At 36.9% G+C, this 24185-nt stretch overlaps 1 protein-coding gene across 1 annotated transcript in view; it reads right to left on the bottom strand.

Moving 5' to 3' along the window:
* Positions 1-24185, bottom strand: part of LOC119765184 (serine-rich adhesin for platelets) — a 48452-nt gene that overhangs the window by 1481 nt on the left and 22786 nt on the right. Inside the window, 5 exon segments of the mRNA XM_038248547.1 lie at positions 641-1597; positions 7240-7398; positions 7847-8225; positions 10237-10383; positions 10563-10742. Coding sequence (XP_038104475.1) covers positions 726-1597; positions 7240-7398; positions 7847-8225; positions 10237-10383; positions 10563-10742 — 1737 coding nt within the window. The 3' untranslated portion in view covers positions 641-725.

Genomic DNA, 24185 nt, shown 5'->3' with positions numbered 1-24185 from the left:
GACCCATTCTCACCTCCCAGACACAATGTCTCGTCACTGGTGGTGGTAAAAACCTCATTTTTTAGATCATCCTAGCTCGTCACCATCACCTAACAACTAAATACCAGCTATTATTTTTTATTGAATCAAAAACTATGTTGAAAACTATGAATTTTTACACTAATATGGCGAAAGAGAACTTCTTTGTGCTATTGCAATACTAAATTCCTCGAAAATTAAGTAAATCGATATCAGTTCGACAATGAAGTTGAAATGTAAACCGCCATCAAGCTGGCAAATATAAACAAATACTGTGTTTGTCACTTGGGTCAGCATGCTGCTTGTTTCCATACAAGTGATTTCAGCTCTTGACTGTGCAGGACAATTACGATAAACAATTTTTATTTTAAGGTGCAAATGGGCTTCTCCGATCTGGATGAAGTACATATTTCAATTACAATACTAAGAACGTAAAAAAATCTTCTACAGAAGTGCTTGATATGAATGTGTGAAAAGACAAATGGAAATCGAAGAGTTTCTAGATTTTCAATGCTACTTCCAACTAGTGCTTTCCTTCATCTCGTAGGGTACGTGTGGGTGTGTGTTTGTTTGGTGTGAGTTAGTCAAAATGTACGCTCAAATGATCAGAGACACACTTTACCTGGATCTCGTTATCGCGCGCTTGAGTTCAATGGTACACTAAGTCCAAATGACTAAAATGGTTGATTCGTCAGTCGTCCCTTGGTCTACGTGGCAGTCTTCTCTGTTTGGTCATTTGAGCTGCTACTGGCACCAGTACTGGCTGTTGTCGTCGTCGTAGGCGGCTTCAGATGACCGTCCTTGTCGTCCGATCGTCGTTCCAGGTCGTGACTCGCGATGTGTTGGGTCAATCCGGCAACGTCCACGGGGTCAGTGATTTCAAATGTGAGCGATTTTTGCACCTCAATCCCCGGCCCGAACTTTTGGCTTAGATCGTGCAGTTGCTGTTCATGGACCGAATGGTGATCGTCGTCAGAGGAGTGGTGATCGTCACGGAATCGTTCTTTCTGGTCCCTGGTCAGTGCGGTAGGTTTCGGAGGGGAAAGGTAGGAGGACAGGGAGTTGGTGCTGGTGGTATAGCTGGTGACCTTCGATCTTGGATCGGGATGACTCGAATGAGACTGATGTGTAACGATCTTCTCTTTCTTACCGGCCATCTTGACACTCATCGAGCGGTAGATGTCATATGATGGTGGATATTGAGGTTCCGACTCGGATTCCACGTGGTACTGGCCACCATTAAAAGGTGCTCCGAAGGCGGTCACCACCGATTGCGAATGCGTAACGGACTCAATAGGTCCGTGAGGAGCGCCGTATAACGGAGGCAGGTAAGCGTTATTGCTGTTCTTCAGGGGTTTGAATGGTGGGGGGAAGGGATCATTCGGGATGTCGTATTGGGAAATTGGGGTGGCCTTGGGTTGCTTCTCGTACTTCATCGGTCCCGTCGCGTGGTGGTAGCTGTTGTAACTGTACCCGGTCGATGTCGAGGGACTGTTGTGAGAGGGAACTTTCTGGTTCAGAATTTGCCTCAGAACGTCGGACGCCTCAACGACGGATGTCGTTTTCCCGGCAGTGTGTAGTGGTGGTGGTGTGGTGCCGATGAATAAACTAAAAGATAACTGCGTTAGAAAGGTTTGAACATGGTAGCAAATCGATACCGAACAGTAAAAACTGTTGGAACCTTCAAGTGGATTTAAAAACGAACGTTGAATCTAAACATTAAGTACAGTTCTTTTATATCAGTTGGCTAAACAGTTCATGGTCTATGTACGAATTTCAATTTTAGGAAATACCTATAATTAAAAGTGACATTTAAAAAAACAAAAGTTACACACTATGGTGTTAGTTTATAATGTTTTGAAGGAACTATTGATGTAACTCATGCAATACTTGGTACAGGTGTGTTTCAATGAATGTATCCAGATTTTTGCGAAAATGGCGTTCGAATGACGAACGCCCGAAATGTCAAAATCACGCAGTGATACCAACATTACGAAAAATGTGTGCCATAGATGACAGCCACATTTTTGACATTTGGGACGTTCACCATTCGAACGCCATCTTCACTTAAAACCTGGATACAGCCTGCCCGTGTTGATCAATTGGACCGCGCACTGGACTGACAATTCAGAGGTTGCACGAATCCCGGGCAGACGCAAAAGACTAACTGTCGAAGGCCCCCATGACACTAGCCATTGATACTAGTTATCCCGAGCATTGTTAAATAACAAGGGAAATGCGTAATAATACCTTTCTCTGGTATCAATACCAAATTTTGGTATTCCTGGACCCTTTAAAATTTGTCTTGAGGATTATGCAAGAGCAAAATGTGGTATCATACCAATTTAAGGTATTGTTTTGATATTGAAAAATTGCAGAATTTCTCAATGGTCGAACACCACATATTGGTATTCTTTTGGTATTACGTGTTTTATCAAATTCCTCTGAAACTATGGGAAAATTTTGACCAATTTTGACAAAATAATTAATTTTGCGCTAAAATTATGCCTCACAGCAAATGCTTTCATTGAAAACCGGAAATTTCAAACTTGATTTTAAACATTTTTGATATACCCCCTAAAGAAATGACTTGAAATTGTGGAAAATTTTCTAAGTCAGGATGGCACATTTTGGTATTATTTTGGTATTAAAGTGTTTTATCAAATTTCTCTGTAACTATGGGAAAATTTTGACCAATTTTGACAAAATAATTAATTTTGCACTAAAATGATGTATCAAAGTGAATGCTTTCATTGAAAAACGGAAATTTCAAACAAGATTTTAAACATTTTTGATATACCCCCTAAAGAAATGACTTGAAATTGTTGAAAATTTTCTAAGTCAGGATGGCACATTTTGGTATTATTTTGGTATTAAAGTGTTTTATCAAATTCCTCTGAAACTATGGGAAAACTTTGACCAATTTTGACAAAATAATTAATTTTGCGCTAAAATTATGTCTCAAAGCAAATGCTTTCATTGAAAACCGGAAATTTCAAACTTGATTTTAAACATTTTTGATATACCCCCTAAAGAAATGACTTGAAATTGTTGAAAATTTTCTAAGTCAGGATGGCACATTTTGGTATTATTTTGGTATTAAAGTGTTTTATCAAATTCCTCTGAAACTATGGGAAAACTTTGACCAATTTTGACAAAATAATTAATTTTGCGCTAAAATTATGTCTCAAAGCAAATGCTTTCATTGAAAAACGGAAATTTCAAACTAGATTTTAAACATTTTTGATATACCCCCTAAAGAAATGACTTGAAATTGTTGAAAATTTTCTAAGTCAGGATGGCACATTTTGGTATTATTTTGGTATTAAAGTGCTTTATCAAATTCCTCTGAAACTATGGGAAAATTTTGACCAATTTTGACAAAATAATTAATTTTGCAATAAAATGATGTATCAAAGTGAATGCTTTCATTGAAAAACTGAAATTTCAAACTAGATTTTAAACATTTTTGATATACCCCCTACAGAAATGACTTAAAATTGTGGAAAATTTTCAAAGTCAGGATGGCACATTTTGGTATTATTTTGGTATTGAAAGGTTTCATCAATTTTCTCTAAAACTATGGAATTTTTTTTACCAATTTGGACAAGATAATAAATTTTGCGATAAAATGACTTGAAAAAAAACCAAATACTTTGAAAAACGAGTCAATCGAAAGATTATTGAATTTTGGTGAATTTCAATCCAGTTTTATTTTAATAACACTTATTTTTAAATCTTGTTATTTTTCAGAATCTTCAAGAACTTCATACACAAGCCGTTCATCAATGACAAATGCATTCGGTGTGGTGAAGAATATCACTAAGAACAACATGGAATCATCAGGTGAGTAGATTTGGCTGTTGCATATGGATCATTTCCGTTTTTTCACTAACTGCATCTGCTGCACTAAAAATGGTATGAAAATACCAAATTTTGGTATTACTTGTGCAAATATCAGCAACCAAAATGTGATCTTGGTTGCCCAGTAATAGATGGTGAAATACCATGAAATCATACCAAAATCATGTATGTGAAAGACCACAGAAATACCAAAATATGATTTTCCAAGGGCGCGGGAATACCTAAAAATAAAACCATGGCAATACCAAGTTTTGGTATTCAAGCAATGTTCAAAAATCCAGAAGACCTCAACTTGGTATTGAAATGGTTCTATTTTGAGGTATTATTTTACCCTTGGAATAACATGGTTTGGTATTGTTGTGCCCTTACACATACAAGATTTTGGTATGATTTCATGGTATTTTACAATCTATTACTGGGCAACCAAGGGCACATTTTGGTCGCTGTTATTTGCTCAAGTAATACCAAAATTTGGTATTCCCGTGTTATTTACCCCTGCTCGGGATAGTGGCCACCTAAGGAACACGAACACGCGTCGCTTGGTTTGTTGGGTCCCTAGGCTGTTACGTCACTTCGCTTGTATTTTTGGCCAGGCTTTGAAGGTAAAGAACCATTCAAACACGTGTTCAACATTATACGTTTCAAAAACTTTACCTGTCAGTTGTTCTCTTTTTGGCTTCGCAATCTGTAATTATTACAATCATGCAAATGTTATATCGAGCAACTTATCGTTTTTTAAGCGTCAAGAATTTTTACCTAACGTTTAACTTTATTTAAGTTGGCTGTTAGTACATACAAGCCCTCGCGACAAATAAGCAATCAAATTAAAAATAACAAAAATAAAAGCGAACGTATTGAGTTGCATAACTTGTGCAAAATGCAGTATGCAAAAAAAAAGAATTATGAGATTCAAACTACCGCACGTTATAAATTAAAACAACAGAGTGACAACTTTAAATTAAAGCTTTACGGTCATTTTACATCTGTCTGATGTTTATGTTGGCAACAACTTGAACAGTCAAACGTTGGTGTGAATGATTTTGTTTATTGGCTGTGGTAACGATTTGCCAGTGAGAACATGTATTAGTGGAATTCATGATAATCAACGGCATTGAAAATAAAGTGATTATTATATGTGCCACGAGACCAGTGCCAGTGATGAATAGCATTTCTCAATAAGTTAAATTTAAACCGGGTGAAAAGAAAAACATTAAAAAATACACAATAACCTTATTTCAAATAGCATTGTCAATCGGTCAACTTAATGTGACACAACGAATAGTTGATTTCATGTGAAATGATTAAAACTCAATAAACTAACCGTCCGGAAACCAATTTTTGTCCAAACAGGGGGGAGTATCTGTTTAATTTGAATACATATCCAACCTGGAACCATCGTTCCGGCAAACCGCAAAAAGTATGATCATCAGTGGCCAACCACCAGACCGCCAGACTGCTGAAGCGGCACTCATCCGTCACAAGGTGCATTTACCGTACATCACAGCTACTCCCACATCGTCGTCATCAACCACGTGGATCGATTACGGCAGAAAGCAAAAAAAAGGCATTGCAGTTTTACGGCGGATGCACCTGCACACACGGGTTCAAATGGCACACCACACACCGCTCAAAACCCATGATTGTCTTAATCGGTCATCTGTGCGGTCGGTTCTTGCTTGCTGTTGTGCGATGGCATTCATTCATAAAATGTTCCCACAGCTGCTACCTGGAAAACGAGCGTGGTTCTTCTTCTTCCGCAATACCACTTAAGCTGTTCCATTCATAACTCGTGTGACGTTGTTGGTTTTATTGGGCAACCAGTGGGTGGTGTTGATTCAAACGATTTTATGACAGGCGTTCTTACAGGGAAATTTTGCATACAGCTGCTTCACTGATTGATAGCAGACCAGTAAATACATGATAGATTGTGAAATTTTTTGAACAAAGCACTTAACTTATCATATAGAAATGTTTTCTTTATAAAAGTTGATCAAAATTAACCCAGAATAAATTGAAAATGTCTAACATTTAAGAATGTACGTCAATCTAAAACAACCCGTATAATGCGTAAGGTCAAGACAATAACGGTCAATTTGAATGAGAGAAAACTTTTTGTAATAATCTTGAATTTTCCTCAATTTTGTTTTATTCGATTTACAGTTACTGGAATTATGGAATATTTATACAGAAACGTAATTTAATCAGTTTTGTTGGTTTTAGATAATAAATCTTCATTCAATTATTTTATAACGTTATGTTGCTTTCATCACATTTGTAAGATAATTTTATTAAACTGCCTTTTAAATGCTGTAGTTGTTAAATTTTCATTATTTAAGACTCATTGGAGAGGTCTTTTAACTACTTACCGAACGATGGGTTGCACAACATTCGGACATCCGAACATCAACATAAACATTTTCATTTTACGTATCCACAAATAACTTTAATCATAAATAAACGTTCTTTTAACACATCCACAAATAATTTAATGAAGATTGACTATTAAAAAACAAGTAAACAACCAAGCACGCACAAAACATTAAAAAAACAAAGTTTTTACGTTTAATAGTTAAATTTATAATTATGAAGAAAATAAAATAAATACTTAAGTCACCTTAATTCAATAAACAACAACTTAATTTTTAAAAGAATTTGGCATAAAACATAAAACTCAAACACATTTTTAAAAAGGTTTTTCTTTGTAAATAATGGCAGGAGAAAATATAATTGTGATTCTCACATTGCAATTCCATGAATTGATATATCGGACCGAAAACGAACATATTTTTGGAAAAGTACCCTTTAGCACGTCAATATTTATTTTTCAACTTAATCACTTTGGCAGCGTTTAAAAACCATAATTAATCGTTTAATTATTGGGCACCCCATTTATCTAGAACCAATTTTACATCGACAATTCAATTACGAAAATTTTCACCCAAAATGTGACCGTCATTACTCCCCGCGGAGGTATCTTTCCGGAGTGATGGCGGTGTGCCGTTGGCATTTTGTCCCAACCAGGTCCACACATGCTGCAACTGGCATAATCTCATTAAAATATGCGATAACATGTCAGGAACACATTTACACAAAGAATTGCTCACTCAGCCCAATATCGGCAACCATCGAGTGTATAATGTGCATCGATATGCAAGCCCTGTGCCCTCTGTGAGGTTGTGCAATCCATGGATTACGGTTTGAGCGGAACAACCAGAGTGTTAAAGAATGTTAAATCTGTTGATTGTCATGCAATTTCGGGGTGTCGCGCTGAAATAGAGTTTGGTTATTAAATGTTTTAGATACACCATTCATTAAATGAGTTTCAATTGAGCATGTTTTCACTGGAAATTTAAACATAAAAATGTTTTTAATCAAGATAAATCTTACCATCAGACTCAATTTCTGTACCGTACGACGTCAGGGGAGCCTTGTAGTGAGCAGACTGCTTCGGAGGAATGTATGAGTGGGACGAACTGTGAGTATCATAGCTGCTTGGTCCCTCGTAGCTGGTGAAGCCTGTTGTAAAATAATGTCATATTAAAATTACCTTAGAAACGATATTTATTTAGCACATCTCAAAGTATTTATAATAATTTTAATTTTAATCAAGAATTTTGTTTTGGAAAGATCCAATAAACAAATGTGTAATTTAAGCTCATTGAGTGCTGTGATTCCCCTGACGCGGTTTCAAAAACATTCAACATTTGGAAATTTTGTTTCCAACCTTTTTAAAAATAAACTTTAGATGTGTACAATTTCAAAATCATAATTTTGAGAAAATTTTCGGAAATTCTAAACTATTTTTTGCGATAATTGCTGAGATAAAGTTATTTGGAAGATGATGCTCATGTTATAACACCGTACGTGATAAAATCTCCCAATCGTAATTGGGTGTTACGCCGCTCTAATTGGGATAGGTAAGTTATATAGCCAAGTAGTAATAGCCACGTGCGGTGGCACTTACTTTCACTGGACGGTCCCGTGTGGTGGCCGGACGATGACGACGACGATGATGAACCGCCGGACGATGAAGATGATGCCGACGAAATCAGGCTGGACGACCCAGACGACAGCGATCCACTCAGCTTGGCGAACGGATGAATGACGGACGAGTGCGACGGCGCCGGGACCAGGTGGGCCGACGAGGTGATCTTTTTGCCCACGTTCGAAACGGCATCACCACCGGACGCGACGACCTTGCCGAGGCCACTGATCGCGTAACCGGAACCCTTGATGAGCTGGCCCTTGAGAATCGTGACGCCACCGGTGATGGCCTTGACTGCCTGGAACAGCGTGTTCAAGATGGACTTTTTCAAGCTCCAACCGTCAAAGTGGCTGTCTTCCTGGAAAATTGGTTCGATGTTAATTGGAATTTATTTAGGGTGAGGAGTAGTTTATGATATGTTTTTCATTTTTGCCACATTTTAATAAGGACAGAAAAATTTGAAACAGTTGGTTGTGGTGCAACGTGTTGTAAAACGTCTTTAATGTCATATAAAAGTCATTTGAATATGTTTTTAATCCAATCTCGTGAATCAACATCAGAATTAAATTTCCGAAGTATAAAAAAGCATTCTTTTAATTTCCGTATTTTCGTGTTCGCTTATTCGTATTAATATTTTAAATATATAAATGAAAAGTGCTCTATTCATTATTTTTTGTAATTTTGTCATCTGGACGAATCTTGAGAAATGTCTTTAAAATCATGTTGTGCAAAATATGTTGAATTTTTTTTATATGATTCGGATAGAACAGACACAAAAAACAAGCATAGTACAATGTTTACCATAATAGTGTTTTAAAACTCTGTCCGTAATAATAAACTGTAATAGTATGGTCCTGATTTGCCCCAGTTGACAGTATTTGTTACTGAAGATTTGTTCGATATAATCGATATAATGTTTCAAGATGAATGCAGTCAGCATTCCGGAGACGTCTAGCTAAACCAAATAACTCTTTCGTTGATATTGTCATGGTTCTAATGGCATAGTATCTCGTGTTCACGTCCAACGTCATCGTGCATGAATTATTTATGAAGTGTACTTTGTGTAGTGGAATGTTGAATAGGGAACAAGCGTAGACGCCAGATAAAAGCCAAATTCCAGTAGTGCAAAGAGTTTTGTGAATTGCAGCAAGTTTGGAACATCAGGTACACCTTAACAATTGAAACAGATGTCATTTCTTGGACCACTTTAAATGTACTGATTTTTTGTCAAGGGGCTTTTTCGACTAATGCAAATGTCGTAATACTTGTGAAATTCATTCTACCAATGATGAGTGACTTACTCAAGATTTCAATAGTTTTATTATGTTCACTCAATGCATTTACGTTGCTGTTTCTCATTCGGAGAACTCTTCAAAATCAACCTCCAGGAGCGTTCTGGATATGTGAGCATTTCCTCGAACTTGTAAAATATAAAAAGTCCATTTGGTGACACTTTGCTCGAAAGCCGTCACAAAAGTGGTTTCTCGTTGTTGTGTAGTTGTTACCCCGAACTCAGAGAGCGAGATGGCAATAAGCACACTCCTTAATGCTTGCACGTTCAAGGTGAACTGATTTTCCGGAAAGAGCTTTCAGTATTGTATGCCCCGAGCTTGCTCGCTTGCTTGTTTGCCTGCCAGTGACAGGAATTGTTCTCGCGTACAGAGATGTGGGGGAGCTGAAAAAAAAGCCCCAGAAATTGGACGACGACGACGACGACGTTGTTGTTTTTCGTGTAGTGGCAACACGTGGAAGCATCTGGTGGATTTTATGCTTGAGCCGTTAAAATAAAAGCTTTGGGAGGCATCAGTTAGTTTTACACTTTAGCTCAGCAGCATAACAATAACATTTTCGAGAACTATGATTGTGGCAAGTATTTATTTATGTTTGTGTGCCATGATTGGAAGATCAAAATATGTTTTTGAACTTAATTTTGCAATTTGTAAAAGGTTAAGACTTTTTTTATAATTCTGACATACAACTTAAAAATAAATAAATAAATAAATAAATATTTTAATTTTCATAATAATTATGCTTCAAAGTGAAATTTAGAATCTATTTTGTTCTTGAAAATGTCAATGTTTAAAAAATTGACTTATTTATTTGGAAGACTTGATATTTTAATGGCTGTAAACATTTGTTAGGTTTTTTATTTTGAGAATACATTATGATAGATGAAGCTTCAAAAAAACACTTTTTGAAGTGATTTTTTTTGACATTAATGAATCTAAATTTTCAGTTGCTCTTTAATTCAAAATTGAAAATATTCAGTTTGTAAATTATCACTTGCTATAATATTTTCAAAATCAGCTTTGATTTATATAACGGACACAGCAAAACATCGATGGTCTGATGACGGTGGTGCAACTTACGTGTGGTTTTTCGTACGAGTGTCCACTGGAGGACGACCCCCCGCTAGAAGACCCCCCGGAAGAGTGCATCGCGAGCGAAGAGGAAGCCGTTCCGGCGCTGCTGGCCGCCAGTGAGGCCGACGCCCGTCCTATTCCCGATAGTAGTGTCTGAAAGGTGCCAATGTAGTGGTGGTGAGGTGACAAATGTTGTTTTTTGGGTGAATATTTTATTCAGTGCAGTGGAGAGGAAATTAAAAAATGTATGTGTGTGTGTGTGGGGGAGGGTTGAGTGGGTGAAAAGTGCTCTAGTTGTGCCGACAATGTGCCATGCTACCAGCAATACTAACGCTCTTGAGACCGGAAACGAGATTGAATCCGGACCGTTTGGCCCGGAGCAAATCGGCACGGGCCATGGCATCGTCTTTGGTTGCTGGAACGACTTCCACAATTTCCACGTCGTCCAACGCTGTGGTTGCGGGCTTTGGCTGCACCAGCAGTGGCAACAGTGCCACTATGAGAAATGCAACCTAGAAAAAAGAAAGAGAGAAGGTTATCTAGTTAATTGAGTTAATGTTTACTTTAATAACTTGGGGCAGTATTTGTTAAATAAAAAATGTTATAAAAATCATATTTGCAATTCTTTTAGAAGAACCTTAAAATGAAAAGACACTGAAAAATTGTAAAGATTGTACCAGTTTGTGGTAAAATCAACAAAGTCTCGTGATTACGTTATGTAGCATGTAATAAATAATGTTTCAAACGCAAATCAGACCCCGCGGTAACCTAGTTGCACAGAAACTGCAAAGAAAATTGCGCAATGGTGAAAAATTGCACTGCAACAAATCGCACTTTACAAGAGCCAACAAGAGTAAAAGTACAAGTTCCCCCATCATCATCAGCATCAAAAACTTCGTTACTTAAACTTAGGTGCCTTCCCCAATCAGCTGTACGACAAAGCCAAGCGCCCTTTCTCGCGCACCCAATCTGTCGCGACGTCTGCAAGTCAGACTCCTAGCCAACAGGCAAACAGACAAATGGTTGGGTTAACCCTCAACAAACTGTGTGCATTAAATAAGGTAAATCTAAGAACACTGTTTGAATTATTTTTTAATATGCTATTCGAAGTTTAAAAAGAAGATCCGAGATAGTTCAAGTTTACTTCTCGTAAAAAGTTAATAACATGGATTTCCAAAACATAACAAAGTAATTCATAAACTACTGTAGTGAATAAGTTAGTTTAATCTTACACAGTAAAAAAATGTGTAAATTTGCATGGTGTAATTTTGGAAGGTTGAATATAACCTCTTTATGATGTAATTTTACCTCAATTTAGTCTGAAAAAGTATCAGTACAACAAAAAAGTTATAAAGCTACACATTTTTTGATGTAAAATTACACATTTTTCTGACATAAGAGATGTACCCCTTTTCAGATGTAATATAATAATGTTTTTTTTTACTGTGAGTTGGTGATCGTGTAATCTACAGCATTGTTAGAAATCAGAGCAGTTTTTATGCGTGTAAAAATTATTCGGTACTTCTCCTTTAAGCATAAATGTCTCATATGCAAAAACTTAACACGTAGCCTTATGTGAGGGACAAACTTGCGCTGTACACAGCCAAAAAATATGTAAATTTGGAAGGTGTAATTTTTTTCTGCGTATACAAGTGTTAAAGGTACACAAAAAGTGAAAAGATAATAAATTCCAGTTGCATATCAATAGCAGCTAAACTATTTTTTCTTGAATTAGCCTTTTCACCTTATTATTTTATATAAAACAAAACTAGTTAAGGGTTAACGCAAAATATACTCACAATCTGATTTTTAAACGTTGTGACGCAGTAAAATGAATGGCAGTGCGCTTGAATTAGCGTTTAGCTGTTAGCTTCACAACCTGCGGAGCATGGTTGGTTACAGATGATTGGTGATTAGTGTTTAATACCGATGCTTTTGTTGTTGTCGTTCCTGGCAGACTTTACGCGTGAACCGTTATGTAAGCTGCTGATAAATTGAGCGTATAATTTAAAGCCCTCAATGGCTCTAGATAAATGAGTATGTCTGAAGTGCAACAATATTCTGGACATCCATCTAAGCTTTAAAACATTTTACTCAACTTTTTCTTCGTTTTATAATTACATTCCAATTAAATTTAAACTATCCATTGTTGTTGACATACCGGCTCAAATTGATATTGCAGCTGAGTTTGATTTAAAAGAAAACAAGCTAAATTTAAAAGAGACGCTATGATTTACATTTCTTAGACAAAATCTATTACGGATTCTGTCATGAAAAGCGATACTACATATTTAAGGAAGATATCAAATTACATTTCATTGTACCCTCTCGATACCATACAACTGCGACATCGTCGAGGCCAATAATGTAACAAATTGAAAAAAAAACTCTTTCCGCAACTCAAGCTCTCCCAGCATCACTGAACATATTTGTTACTAAAGGGTGCAAAGGAATAGTCCAACTTTCCAATCAATCTGTTGACCTCAGTGCAACGCAAAGATTGTTGCATCTGAGTGACTGTTGGAAGGATGCTGGTCTATTCAACGATGAAGGCTGCATTTTTCAAAAAGATATATTGTATGAACCCACAATCATACAGTTGATGGGCTACCAAATCCAAATAGGGTGATAGTTATTTTCAATAACGAAACAGAATCAGAAGCATCTACAATTTTTTTTTTAATTAAATTTAGTCATTATCGTGGCAAATGTTTTTTATTGATAAAGAAATAAATGAATAAATAAAATTAAATAGCTCCATTTTATTCCTGCCAAAATTATCATCCATAAGGCAAATGCAAATATTTTTCAAAGTTTTTGTCCCTCGGCTCTGGCTGGGGACGAGTGAAGAGGGGGGGGGGGGGAAATAACGAGACATAGGTTCAATATTTGCATGAAGAAAGTGTTTTAAAATGCATTTAACACTAGTTAAGTTGTTTTGCAATCATTAGTTTTAAAAATATGTAAAATTTGACGAAATCAAAAATTACAACAACTTTTTGCGATAATAATAATAATAGTAATAATAATAATAATAATAATAATAATAATAATAATAATAATAATAATAATAATAATAATAATCGCAAATTTTTTCAAAAATTCAAATTTTGAAATCTATTCAAACATGCAAAAAATGATTCTAAACGCAGAGGAATCCATTTTAAATTGATTTCAACTTATTGTACTTAAATTTGTATTGAAAAAATTTTTTTTTTTGCCGCCTGATTTTTTGGGCCAACTTTGGGGGGGAGACAAAAACTTCAAATAAAATTTGTACCAGAATAAATTGTTATCAAAAAATGATGATTGTACAGTATGGCTCATAAAAAAATGCGACATGTGCATTTTTTCACCGAAAAATTGTTCCATTCTAAAATGTATTTGTCAAACTGATTTTGTTATGCATCATGGTGTTAGTTTGGTATATTTTGAAGATATTTTCATGACAGTTTTTTCAGTTCGCCAAAATTGGGTATTGGTGGGCTACAATGATGGATGTATTTTTGGTACACAATTTACCTAAAATTCCATACCTTATATCTTCAAAACGAAACATGTTAAAATATCCAACCATGTGTCCAAAGCATCGTTAGAAGTCCCTCTTAAATACGCCCAATCGAAAAAAATCATGAATTTTGATAGAATCAGTCATTTTAGAGGAAAATGCCATTTGGGTTATCATCTTGAGTGATTCGGTCTGAATAAATTAATGTAATAACTTAAAACCTATGAAGAATGGCTCTAAAGAGTGCCCAACGGCTCTATACTGTTAAAAGTCATATCAGAGCATCTGTTAGAGTCAATTACCATCATTTGTTGAATTATTTTTTCTCCTTGAATCATTGCAGGCTCCACAAACTCCTAAAAATTGAAGCATTTTCAGAATCGGGGTATTTTTGAAAAGAATCAAATAAATAGAATGTGTAAAATTCGATGAAACTAATTGTGACACGTCTTAAAAACAGTAACCTTGGAGGCTGTTTACTTTTTAATCCATACAAAATATCAGAGGTGGCTCTTCAGAACGACCAACATAGAAAAGTCATTTTTCCTTTATATGGCCTGGGAAGGGAGCAAATTGGAGAATTTTAAGTTCAAATGTGTTGTGACATTTTTTAAAGCTAAAATAGTAGTTTATGCAACAAGTTGCAAAAAAAGAGGATTTTTTCAGCACGAGTCGTACATTTATCCAACGAGGTTCACCGAGTTGGATAAATACGAAGAGTGCTGAAAAAATCAAGTTTTGTAACGAGTTACATACAACACTTTTTGCAATTCCAAAAAAACACACACTGAGTGAAATTTTATGTCAAATTTTCATGTATTTTGTCAATAAATCGTTAAAATCAAAAAAATGTTGAAAAGTGTTACTTTTCGAAACAAGTGCTGAAAAGTTCAACTTTTCAGCACCCATTTGAGTGCTGAAAAGTAGAACTTTTCAGCATTTATTTTGAAAAGTGTTGCTATTCGATTCTGTTATTTTTGGTACAGAAAAGTAGGCTATTTCGTCGTTCAAGAATGACAGGAAAAATAAGTAGTTTCACGACGGAATTGCAAAAAAGGATTTCAATGCACTATTCGTTTGTTTGGATCCCATTTAACATGTACATATGCTACATACATCGTAAATAGTCAAAACAGGGCCGATTTTCACCAAATAACAATGTCGCATTTTTTATGGGCCATACTGTACAATTTATGGCTTATTGTAAAACCTATAAATTAGACCACTCTGATGCTCCATTACATAGAGCAATAATGTTATGATGTTGAAAAGAGGCTTGATAGTTAGACATGATTAGTTCTGCTTTATTCAATAACATTGTCATTGTGCTATGATACTGAATCTCATTGTATGCGTTAAATGGAATATCATTCTAGTGCATTGAATTTCACTTACAGGGATAGTTAGTCTTTGATCTCATGATTGATTAAATCATGAAAACTATCTGACAATATTCGACGAATTTAAAAATACTTCCGAGTATAGATAAAAGCCAATTCGAAGCACACTTCTCGTTATAGAGCACTTTAAAAGTAAATTTCAACCCGTTTCCATTTTCATGATTGAAAAACTTTTCAAAGAGCCAACTGCACCGGCATCGAAGGGCATCATCATCTGCATTCCGTTTCCGTATTATTTCGAAAAGTATTTCGGAATCACGAGAAAACGGACTGAAACGAGGACATAAACAAGGCATGGGTGGGGGTAATGTGGAAAGGCTAAATCCACAACTTCATTCTTCAAATCTGCAAAATGTATGCGACTGTACGAGGGTGCTGCCCTTCCAGGAGGGTGGCCATTTTATCCATCATGGCTGTCATACCCACGCGCCAAAGTTAGGAATTTATGTGTCAGTGAAGAGGGAAAATTGACAGAAAGGATTCCACAAGTCGCGCGCGTTGAGTGCGTTTAGTGGTTTGGATTTCAGTCGGTGGAGTTAAAAATAGCATCGCTGGAAAATGGGCCACAGGGCGGTCGAATGATGCTGCAAAGCGAAAGATCCGTGAAAATTGCGTTGAAGAATGGAATTGTTGGATTTAGGATTTTTTTCTAATGCTGTGGATTTATGGATCTGTCTCTGTTTTTGGATGAAACCGGAAACGACAACCTTAAAAAAAAATACGTTGCAGAAGAATATTAAAAAAGAAACTTATAGTGTCCTCGAAATATTAGTCTATGCTTTTAATGCAACAAGTGTTTTTTGGCCTTTTAAGAATGATACAAAAAGTAAGTAGTTTAACAAAGTAATTTCAAAAGCATTGAAATACACTTTATGTGATTCCCTTTTCGCTTTTTTGTCTCTCCTTGAACGTTTGTTAATGATCCTACATTGCTTGAATGCAAGGATTATTTCTTTAAAAACACATATCATTTTAGAAAAGAAAGTATTAAAAAGATCAAAGACCTTAAAGACCAAAACATTTGCGATTGATTTTTTTTTTTGACAATTGTCCATGAAAGAGGAGGGTGTGAGATTTCCAAAAAAAAGTGTCCATGTGATTTATAGATGGTCCCGAAATTGTCGTGTAGCAATTCAAATTTCGATTACAGAGTCAAATTGAGTGCCCGCTTGGCACTTGAAAAGTTTAATTGCAATATCCAGAATTGGTCCCATCCTTCAAATGTCATCTTCCAGACGTGACCTTCTTGGATCGGTTGTTCAAACCGATTCTCCAAGATAGAACTCGGAACACACAACGTGAGTCTCCTCCACTTTTAAACTAAAACTGCAGTAGACTTTCAGTGGTGGCCCAGATTAAAATCTACAAGTTGTGCTCTCTCACGGTTGGATGCAAATGCAGTGGCTTAAGCGTCGAGTTCCTTTTGACAAACTGGTGCTGGTGCTATAAATTACATTTATTCCGGCACGTCCTGCTGGATGGGGAGTTTTTTGGGAGCCATGCTCAACTCATGCTCGGATTTTACGCTCAGCGAAGTGTGTCGAAGAAGGTAATTTTACAAGGTGGCGTGTCTTGAAGGTTATTCAGAAGGTTTATTGGACAAAATTTGTTTAAATTACACAAAAATCAATTTTAAATATTTAATTGTAGAACCTGTAATGTGCATACTAATTATGGTAAACATAAAAAATATTTAAAAAAATATTTGTTTTGAACTAGTGTGCAATGTTGGCAATAGAAGCTCTAGGCAGAATCAAGAATTTACCGAGCACGGTAACCAGCTAGTTGTCGCAAGGAATATTAATAGCCACTCTCGAGTTTCTTGAAAATTAAGTTATCCTTCGTTGAAACTTGTCCTGCGTAGAGGTGGTGTCAGGAAAGATTCAGAAATATTTTGCAGATCCAGTTGCGTTCCTAGAATTAGGTTGCGTGGTGCAAATTGTGCGTAAGGTGCAATACAAGGATATTTTCATAATGAAAATTTTAAATAACTCACATGGGTTGAAACACACATTAACATAATCATGGTAATATTACACCTGAGAATCATCTGACATCTTTTATGTCAGAAAAATGTGTGATTTTACCTCTGAAAATAAACAATTTTACCACTTTGCTGGTGTAATAACACTTTTTCATTATAAATTGTGTGTAAGCAATCAACCAAACGGGACCACGCGGTCGCTTCTTACAAATGTAGTTGTTTCCATGTATTTTTTATATTATTATTATTATTTTTTTACATTCTTTACTTGCAAATAACTCGCATAGGCATTTGGATGGTGTTAGCTCTGCCGAGCTTCGGTGACCCGTTTCTACGCTGACTAGCCGAGCGCGAGGTACTTCAGCTTGAATCGACAAACCCCGCCCTAAAGAACGTTTGCATCAATCGGATTCAAACGTTATTTAGAACTTCCGAACCCTTGTCAAATGGACAAAGACCCAGCGCATATATAGTTAGTAGTAACAGTATTCCTAATCCCAGTCATAGCTCACCAAGCCATGATGGCTTTGTGACTAGCATTTTTGCTTACTAATCCAAAGCACTGGGTATCGAACCCCGACTCGAGCGACTTTGATTTTTCGTTCATGTCCCAGAGTTTCAAGAATTATGTTTAATAAACTATCTCGTTGGGAGCAGATAGGAATCGAACCCAGGACCATTCGCTTACAAAGCGAACACCGTAACCAGTCAGCTACGGCCGCTCTTTGTCACTTTTTCATTCTGAATTGAGGTAAAATTACATAAAAAAAGATGAAATATTGTACCTTGTAAAATCACACCCTCCAAATTTACACAATTTTTTACTGTGCAGAAAAAACAGAAAAAAACAAAAGTTTTGCATTTTTGCTCCCTTAAAAATACTATCTTAGCCCATAGAAGATTAACAATACAGTCCTACAAAAAGTATAAACCTAACAAAGGTATTGAATTATTTGCAAGGACAGAAAGTTTTATCTTCAAAAGAATAAATTGAGCTTCAGAAATCACCAAAAATCTATAAACCAGAACGGATCAAAAAGAACTAACCACAGTACTATAAATTAAATTGGCAAATGGATTGAACCATTCTTGAGAAATGTTTTACTACTCTAGCTCAAATATAATTTTCTTCAAAATTCCTGTGCTATTTTCATGACAAGAAAATTATTTAAATTAAACACAATCAACATGCCACTCAAACTATTTTCTTTGCATAAAATGCTTCAATCGCAATCTGCCTGGTACTACAAACTATGCAGCATCGCAATGAAAAAGTGTGACCGTAATTTATGGCCCCCATATTGCATCGTTCAGTCCGGTCTGGTGAGACACTAGAAAGGGATAAATCCGCATTTCGTCGCCGTCTCTCTGTGTGATTACACCACATATCCTTGCTGCCTATTCTGTTGAAGAAATTCAAGTTAAAGTATGCCTTTTCGACATTCTCTGCAGACTCTGTTGGGGTTCCCTTGCAGAAAAAGATATCACTTAGAATTTTTCTGGAAAAGCAAACGCGCGCAAATTTATGGGGGTCATGCCGTCAAAGGTTGTAAAGCAAAGTCAATTCCGAGATGTTGCAGGCCGGTTGACAGGCCGGGGGTGATAAGATCTTGGTAAATATTTCATGGTCGCTTTTATATTCTAATTTCGATGTCAACATGGGAGGAATAATGTTAGTGAGAGGGAATGGAAGCTGAAGTGAAGCAGCATAGTTTTCACTCTTTGAAGAGACAAAATCTGCTGGATTTATGGTGGAATAATTTTAACCTTGTGCAGAGAAGCTTGTTTGTTTGTATTTGCATAGCATATCCTTCAGAAGCTGCATTTTATTTGTAGGCCGAAGCTAAACATAGACACCTATGTCTAAACCATGCTAAACTGACTATCCATTCGATTACCCGGAGTTGATACTACGCCGTAACCCAGCCCCAGCACTTGTTCAAAGGTCTAATCCTAATAAATCCAGCCGGTTGTTTGGAAGGTACTCTTGCAGTGTAGAGAGAGAGAGAGAGAGTAGCTCGACAAGTACAAGGACACGGGTCATTATCAGTGATTCTAATTAATCTTATTTTTGTGCTGAATTTGCGCACCGGATCGACCGGAGTTTTGGGCGGTAAATTTTCCGAACACTAGCTGGCAAGATGGATCGGACTCACCGGAGTCCGAACAGGAGCACCAGAAAACACGCTGATGACAGGGAACACACTGTCTTGGCTTTATTTGATATATGAGACTACGTGGACTGCAGGGAAGGTTTAACAGCGCAGAATGAACGGCTCTTGATGTTGGACTACCCGGTTTACTGGGAGTAGGTTAAGGTAGGAACTAGATATGTGGAAAGCTGTTGATTGGCTGTTATACGCTCAATAAAGTCATTCAAAGCGGAGCTTGATGGAACCGTTCTCAGATGTCCCGGGCAAAATCAAAAGAAAATTATGCGATGGTAATAACATCTGGTACCTACAGAAATACAATTAGCTACTATCTGGGAATTGCCGCGATTTTTTTTTCTTCTTTCAAAGCCCCAAATCAAAGAACGTTTTCATATTTCTGATATTTTGACTGTTAAAATGTTTTTTTTTTGTTATTTCTACACAAGGTTTGTTTTCATTTCGTCACCGCCGTGCTAACTTGTCGTACGTGCATTTTAGGCCAAATTGAGTTAAGATCGCCATTTTGTGCAGCTCACAATGCCTCACCTTTTGACCTTCACAGATCCCCAAAATTTGATTTCAATCCTGAAATATTCCACAAAAACCAAAAAAACTCCGTGCATTTTTGTCACTTTTCATATGGAAGATGTCTCAATCTTGTCATGCTATCTTGTCACTCCCTGAAAATGATGTAAGTGCGACAACTGGCCAAAGGGATTCCAGGTCAGAACACGTTTGACGCACGTACAAATTAGACTACCGTAAACATTTGTACACTCAACCCCCGGTGGTTGGTCACTTTTTCGTTTGACACTTTTTTAGTTTGTACCCCGTTGGTTGGTCAAAGTCAAACTAAAAAGTGACGAACTGTCCCTTTTTACACGGCGCTCACGCACACTATCAAAACAAACGTTTGGTAGTGTGTGTGAACTCCGTGTAAAAGGGGTGTCAAACTAAAACGTGACCCCGTTCGTTTGACAACAGTTGGTGTCAAACCATCGGGGTTTGAGTGTAATTATAACTTGGGACTCCAACAACCAACTTCAACCAAACTTCGGGACAATGCACATAATGGTCAGCCAAACAAAACGTGTTTGTTATTGTTTACATTGCGTACTTCCGTTTTTGTTAATTCAAGGTCAAACATTAAAACGCGTTTTTCTTGGAACGTCGAAATAGCGGGTGCGACAAGATAGCACGACGACGTCGATTTGTGACATTCATAATTGAGTTGAATTGGATTAACAAATCGACGCCTCTGTGGTCTCTTATGCTTACTAGGAAGGAAAACTAGTAAACTTTGTAAAAGAGAGCATAAAGGCATCGAAATATTAAAGCAACCATAAACAACTTTTTTCTACTATTTTAAATTACAGTGAAATAATGAATCCAGACGATCTTCCATTTTCAATCTGCCAGTGCCACTCTTCTCTGAACAGCTCTGTCCCGAGAAACTGCTTTAGGCATTTTAAATATGCGATTTCCTTGGATTCCCAGAATTCAACCAATGTTTGATTGTGCTTGTTGATTCAATTTCACCCATCAATCTGTTTGCATTTCCTTGGAAGTACAGATTTATCTCGATTGATTAACAAAGAAACCATAGATCGGAGAAAAAGTTTCTTACTTTTGATACTCATCACTTCAAAATTGAAGTTTGGTTTTATTTTCCGTCTCTTTTATGTCGCTGTTCGAGTGCATGGGGTCATTATAATTAAATAATGGCATCAGTAGTGAGGTGCCTGTGTGGACGCGCAGTCCTGTTTTTTCGTGTTATTTTCCGTCTCTTTTATGTCGCTGTTCGAGTGCATGGGGTGATTGGTCAGTATAATTAAATAATGGCATCAGTAGTGCGGTGCCTGTGTGGACGCGCAATCCTGTTTTTTTTTTCGTTTTATTTTCCGTCTCTTTTATGTCGCTGTTCGAGTGCATGGGGTCATTATAATTAAATAATGGCATCAGTAGTGCGGTGCCTGTGTGGACGCGCAGTCCTGTTTTTTCGTGTTATTTTCCGTCTCTTTTATGTCGCTGTTCGAGTGCATGGGGTGATTGGATTTCTTCTTCTTCTTTTTTCATTAATTTTTTGTTCACGCGTTCGTTGGCCGATGAATTTTATTTTTGTTCTCTTTATATAGTTTTCGATAGAAACGATCCGATTTTTGTTTTTTGAGACAAGCAAGTCGTATTGCTGGATTAAGTCCTTTCCATATCATCGAGGATCGGAAGGCACGTCGACGGATATGTTTTAAGGCTTATGATATAAAATAATTTTAATGAATGAAGCCCTTCCTACATCACCGTTGATCGGAAGGCACGCCGACGGAGAATTTCTGGAGAATCGCGGTCGAATTAATACTATATTTAAATCCCTAGATAGGTATCTTTCCGCAGCCGGCTGCCTAAGATTTTAAAATTTCAACCGATAAACAAATTGCTCATGGTCGCATCACCTACCACAGTGAATCCTGACCTCATACCCATCTTACTAACCCTCAAAACTCATGTGATACTTTGTCGGAGACGCAGTCGATTTGGCGGTCCCATCACTCAAGTATCGGCTAACATTCCCATCCACTTCCCGTGTCTTACCACTGGTCGTGGCCGGCGTCGGTATTGATCAGCACGATAGGGACCTTTGAAAATTGCGAAGGGGTGATGATTGGTTCCTACTTTTCATCTGTGGTCCACGGAGCAATGTTTGGGGGTCCTGGTCAATAACGAAGTAGCAGCTACGGGTAGACACCAATGCTATGCTATGCTATGCATCACTTCAAAATTGAAGTTTAAGTGATTTTTGTTCATAATGCATCAATTTCCCGATTTATTTTTCTTCTATTATTTGCATAGCTCTTTAGCTCAATTGTCTAATTAAACCAAGCCTTTTGCATAACCAAAATTTACACGAAACAAAAATGGCATAACACAAACACAGAGACAACCTTACATCACGATACCTCCTGGATCTCCGGAAGTTTAGCGAAAACGACGTAAAATATCGTGCCTGATGGCGCCCGGCCACCGACCGTAGATGACGACACTAGGGTGACTAAAATGGTGCTCGAATTAAAAAAAAGAAAACCTTTTCCTTTTTTCACAAAATTATCACCTATCAAGAGAAATTGTGAATCGTACTGAATATCTCTTGTTTCATGGAAACGCAGTATTTGACTAGAAAATACATGAATGAGTTGCTTTATTGTCACCCTACTGTCCACTGTCAGGTCAGTCCGAAAGCCAAACCATAGCACAGCTGGAGCGCAGGTTGCCGGCATCAAGGTGCAGCCAAAGTACCACTTATGGCACGTTATTTTCACCGTGGAATTGTGGTTTGGGTGTTTGGCGGTTTGGTTGGAGGTGTCCACCACCATCACACACATAGGTACACAGATTCCCTTAGTGATGATAGTGAAATAGCTTTATAGCGTGATTTGTCGACGGGTTATTATGTCGCGTTTATGCAGAAAGACGGTATGTGATACGTTAGGGTGCTCAAAAAATTACTCAAAAATAAGCGAAAAACGGTTCATTGGACTATTTTAGACATCTGTGCAAATTTTGAGCGAAATTGGTTGAGATTCACCCATTGATATCCGAACTGAAAGTTGGTGAAAAAATGTTGTTTTTTAAATCGCTAATATCTGTTAAGAATCGAGTTTTACAGCTTTGCTATGTTCTACAAAGTTGTAGAGCATTAAATTTTTAATGAGAATCTCACTTTTGGGAATATTTGGATGGAAGTAGCGCACCCTGCAAACCCATATGACCCATAAGCGAAAAACGGTTCATTGGGATATTTTAGACATCTGTGCAAATTTTGAACAAAATTGGTTGAGATTAACCCATTGATATCCGAACCGAAAGTTGGTGAAAAAATGTTGTTTTTTAAATCGCTAATATCTGTTAAGAATCGAGTTTTACAGCTTTACTATGTTGTACAAAGTTGTAGAGCATTAAATTTTTAACGAGAATCTTACTTTTGGGAATATTCGGATGAAAGTAGCGCACCCTGCAAAGCCATCCGTATGAAAATTGAATTTTCCATGCATTTTTTCGATTTTGTCTTCCTCACTGAGGTAAGGCTATAATCCTGCTCTAAATTTTTTTCCATACAAACTTCTCCTTGCTCATATTTGGCCCAGAGACCCATATTCCCATATTCTGGGCACCCTAGTGGTACGTGTTTCAGAGGCAATCATCATCATTGAAGTTTTGAAGACTCTAGTGCTCGGTACATGCCTTAAAATTTTGCAATTTTTCGTAAAAATAGCACCGAAAAAATATTAATAAAGTCTCTAAAATGAGTAAATTTACATCTTTTTATGTTTCTTCATTTCTTTTAGAGCAATGTACTCAGATTATATTCAATTGTTCAAACAGAGCACCCACTTGATGAAAACCCAATCCTTTGAACCAAAAAATGGACGCCACTGTATCATAAGTACTAATCGTTTTCGCGAATATTGAATTTCATGGCAAAAACATAAAAGTGACCATGTTCTGATTGGGCCATTTGTTGATTGCGTGTCGTATTGTGGACGAAGGTATTTTCATGACAATACCAAACGATTTGAAAAATGTGAAGCACAATGTCATGTTTAAAAAATCTTGCCAGACCACATTGAATTTCAATTCAATCAGACTCCGATAAATCCTGCTAAAACCGATTGTATCGACTTGCAGAGATTGAAACGATAAGTAACGCTCACCCTGAAGTTAATTTGAAACAAAATCTTAAAAAAAGCTTTTCTCACCTCAAAATCACCGCAAAACAATCCTTTTTGGGGTGCGTGGAACAGCTTTACGTTGATGTTACCCACAAACTATGCTAAAGCCATCATGTTTTATTCATCCCACGAGTGGTAGTATGACGGGGGACTTTAGTACCTTTATCCCCATTGGGGTTTCTTTGC

The sequence above is a fragment of the Culex quinquefasciatus genome, chromosome 1 (genome assembly GCF_015732765.1).
Source record: "Culex quinquefasciatus strain JHB chromosome 1, VPISU_Cqui_1.0_pri_paternal, whole genome shotgun sequence".
NCBI lineage: Eukaryota > Metazoa > Arthropoda > Insecta > Diptera > Culicidae > Culex > Culex quinquefasciatus.
Note: the sequence above shows the minus strand (reverse complement) of the source record. Positions and strands in the feature narration are given on the sequence as shown.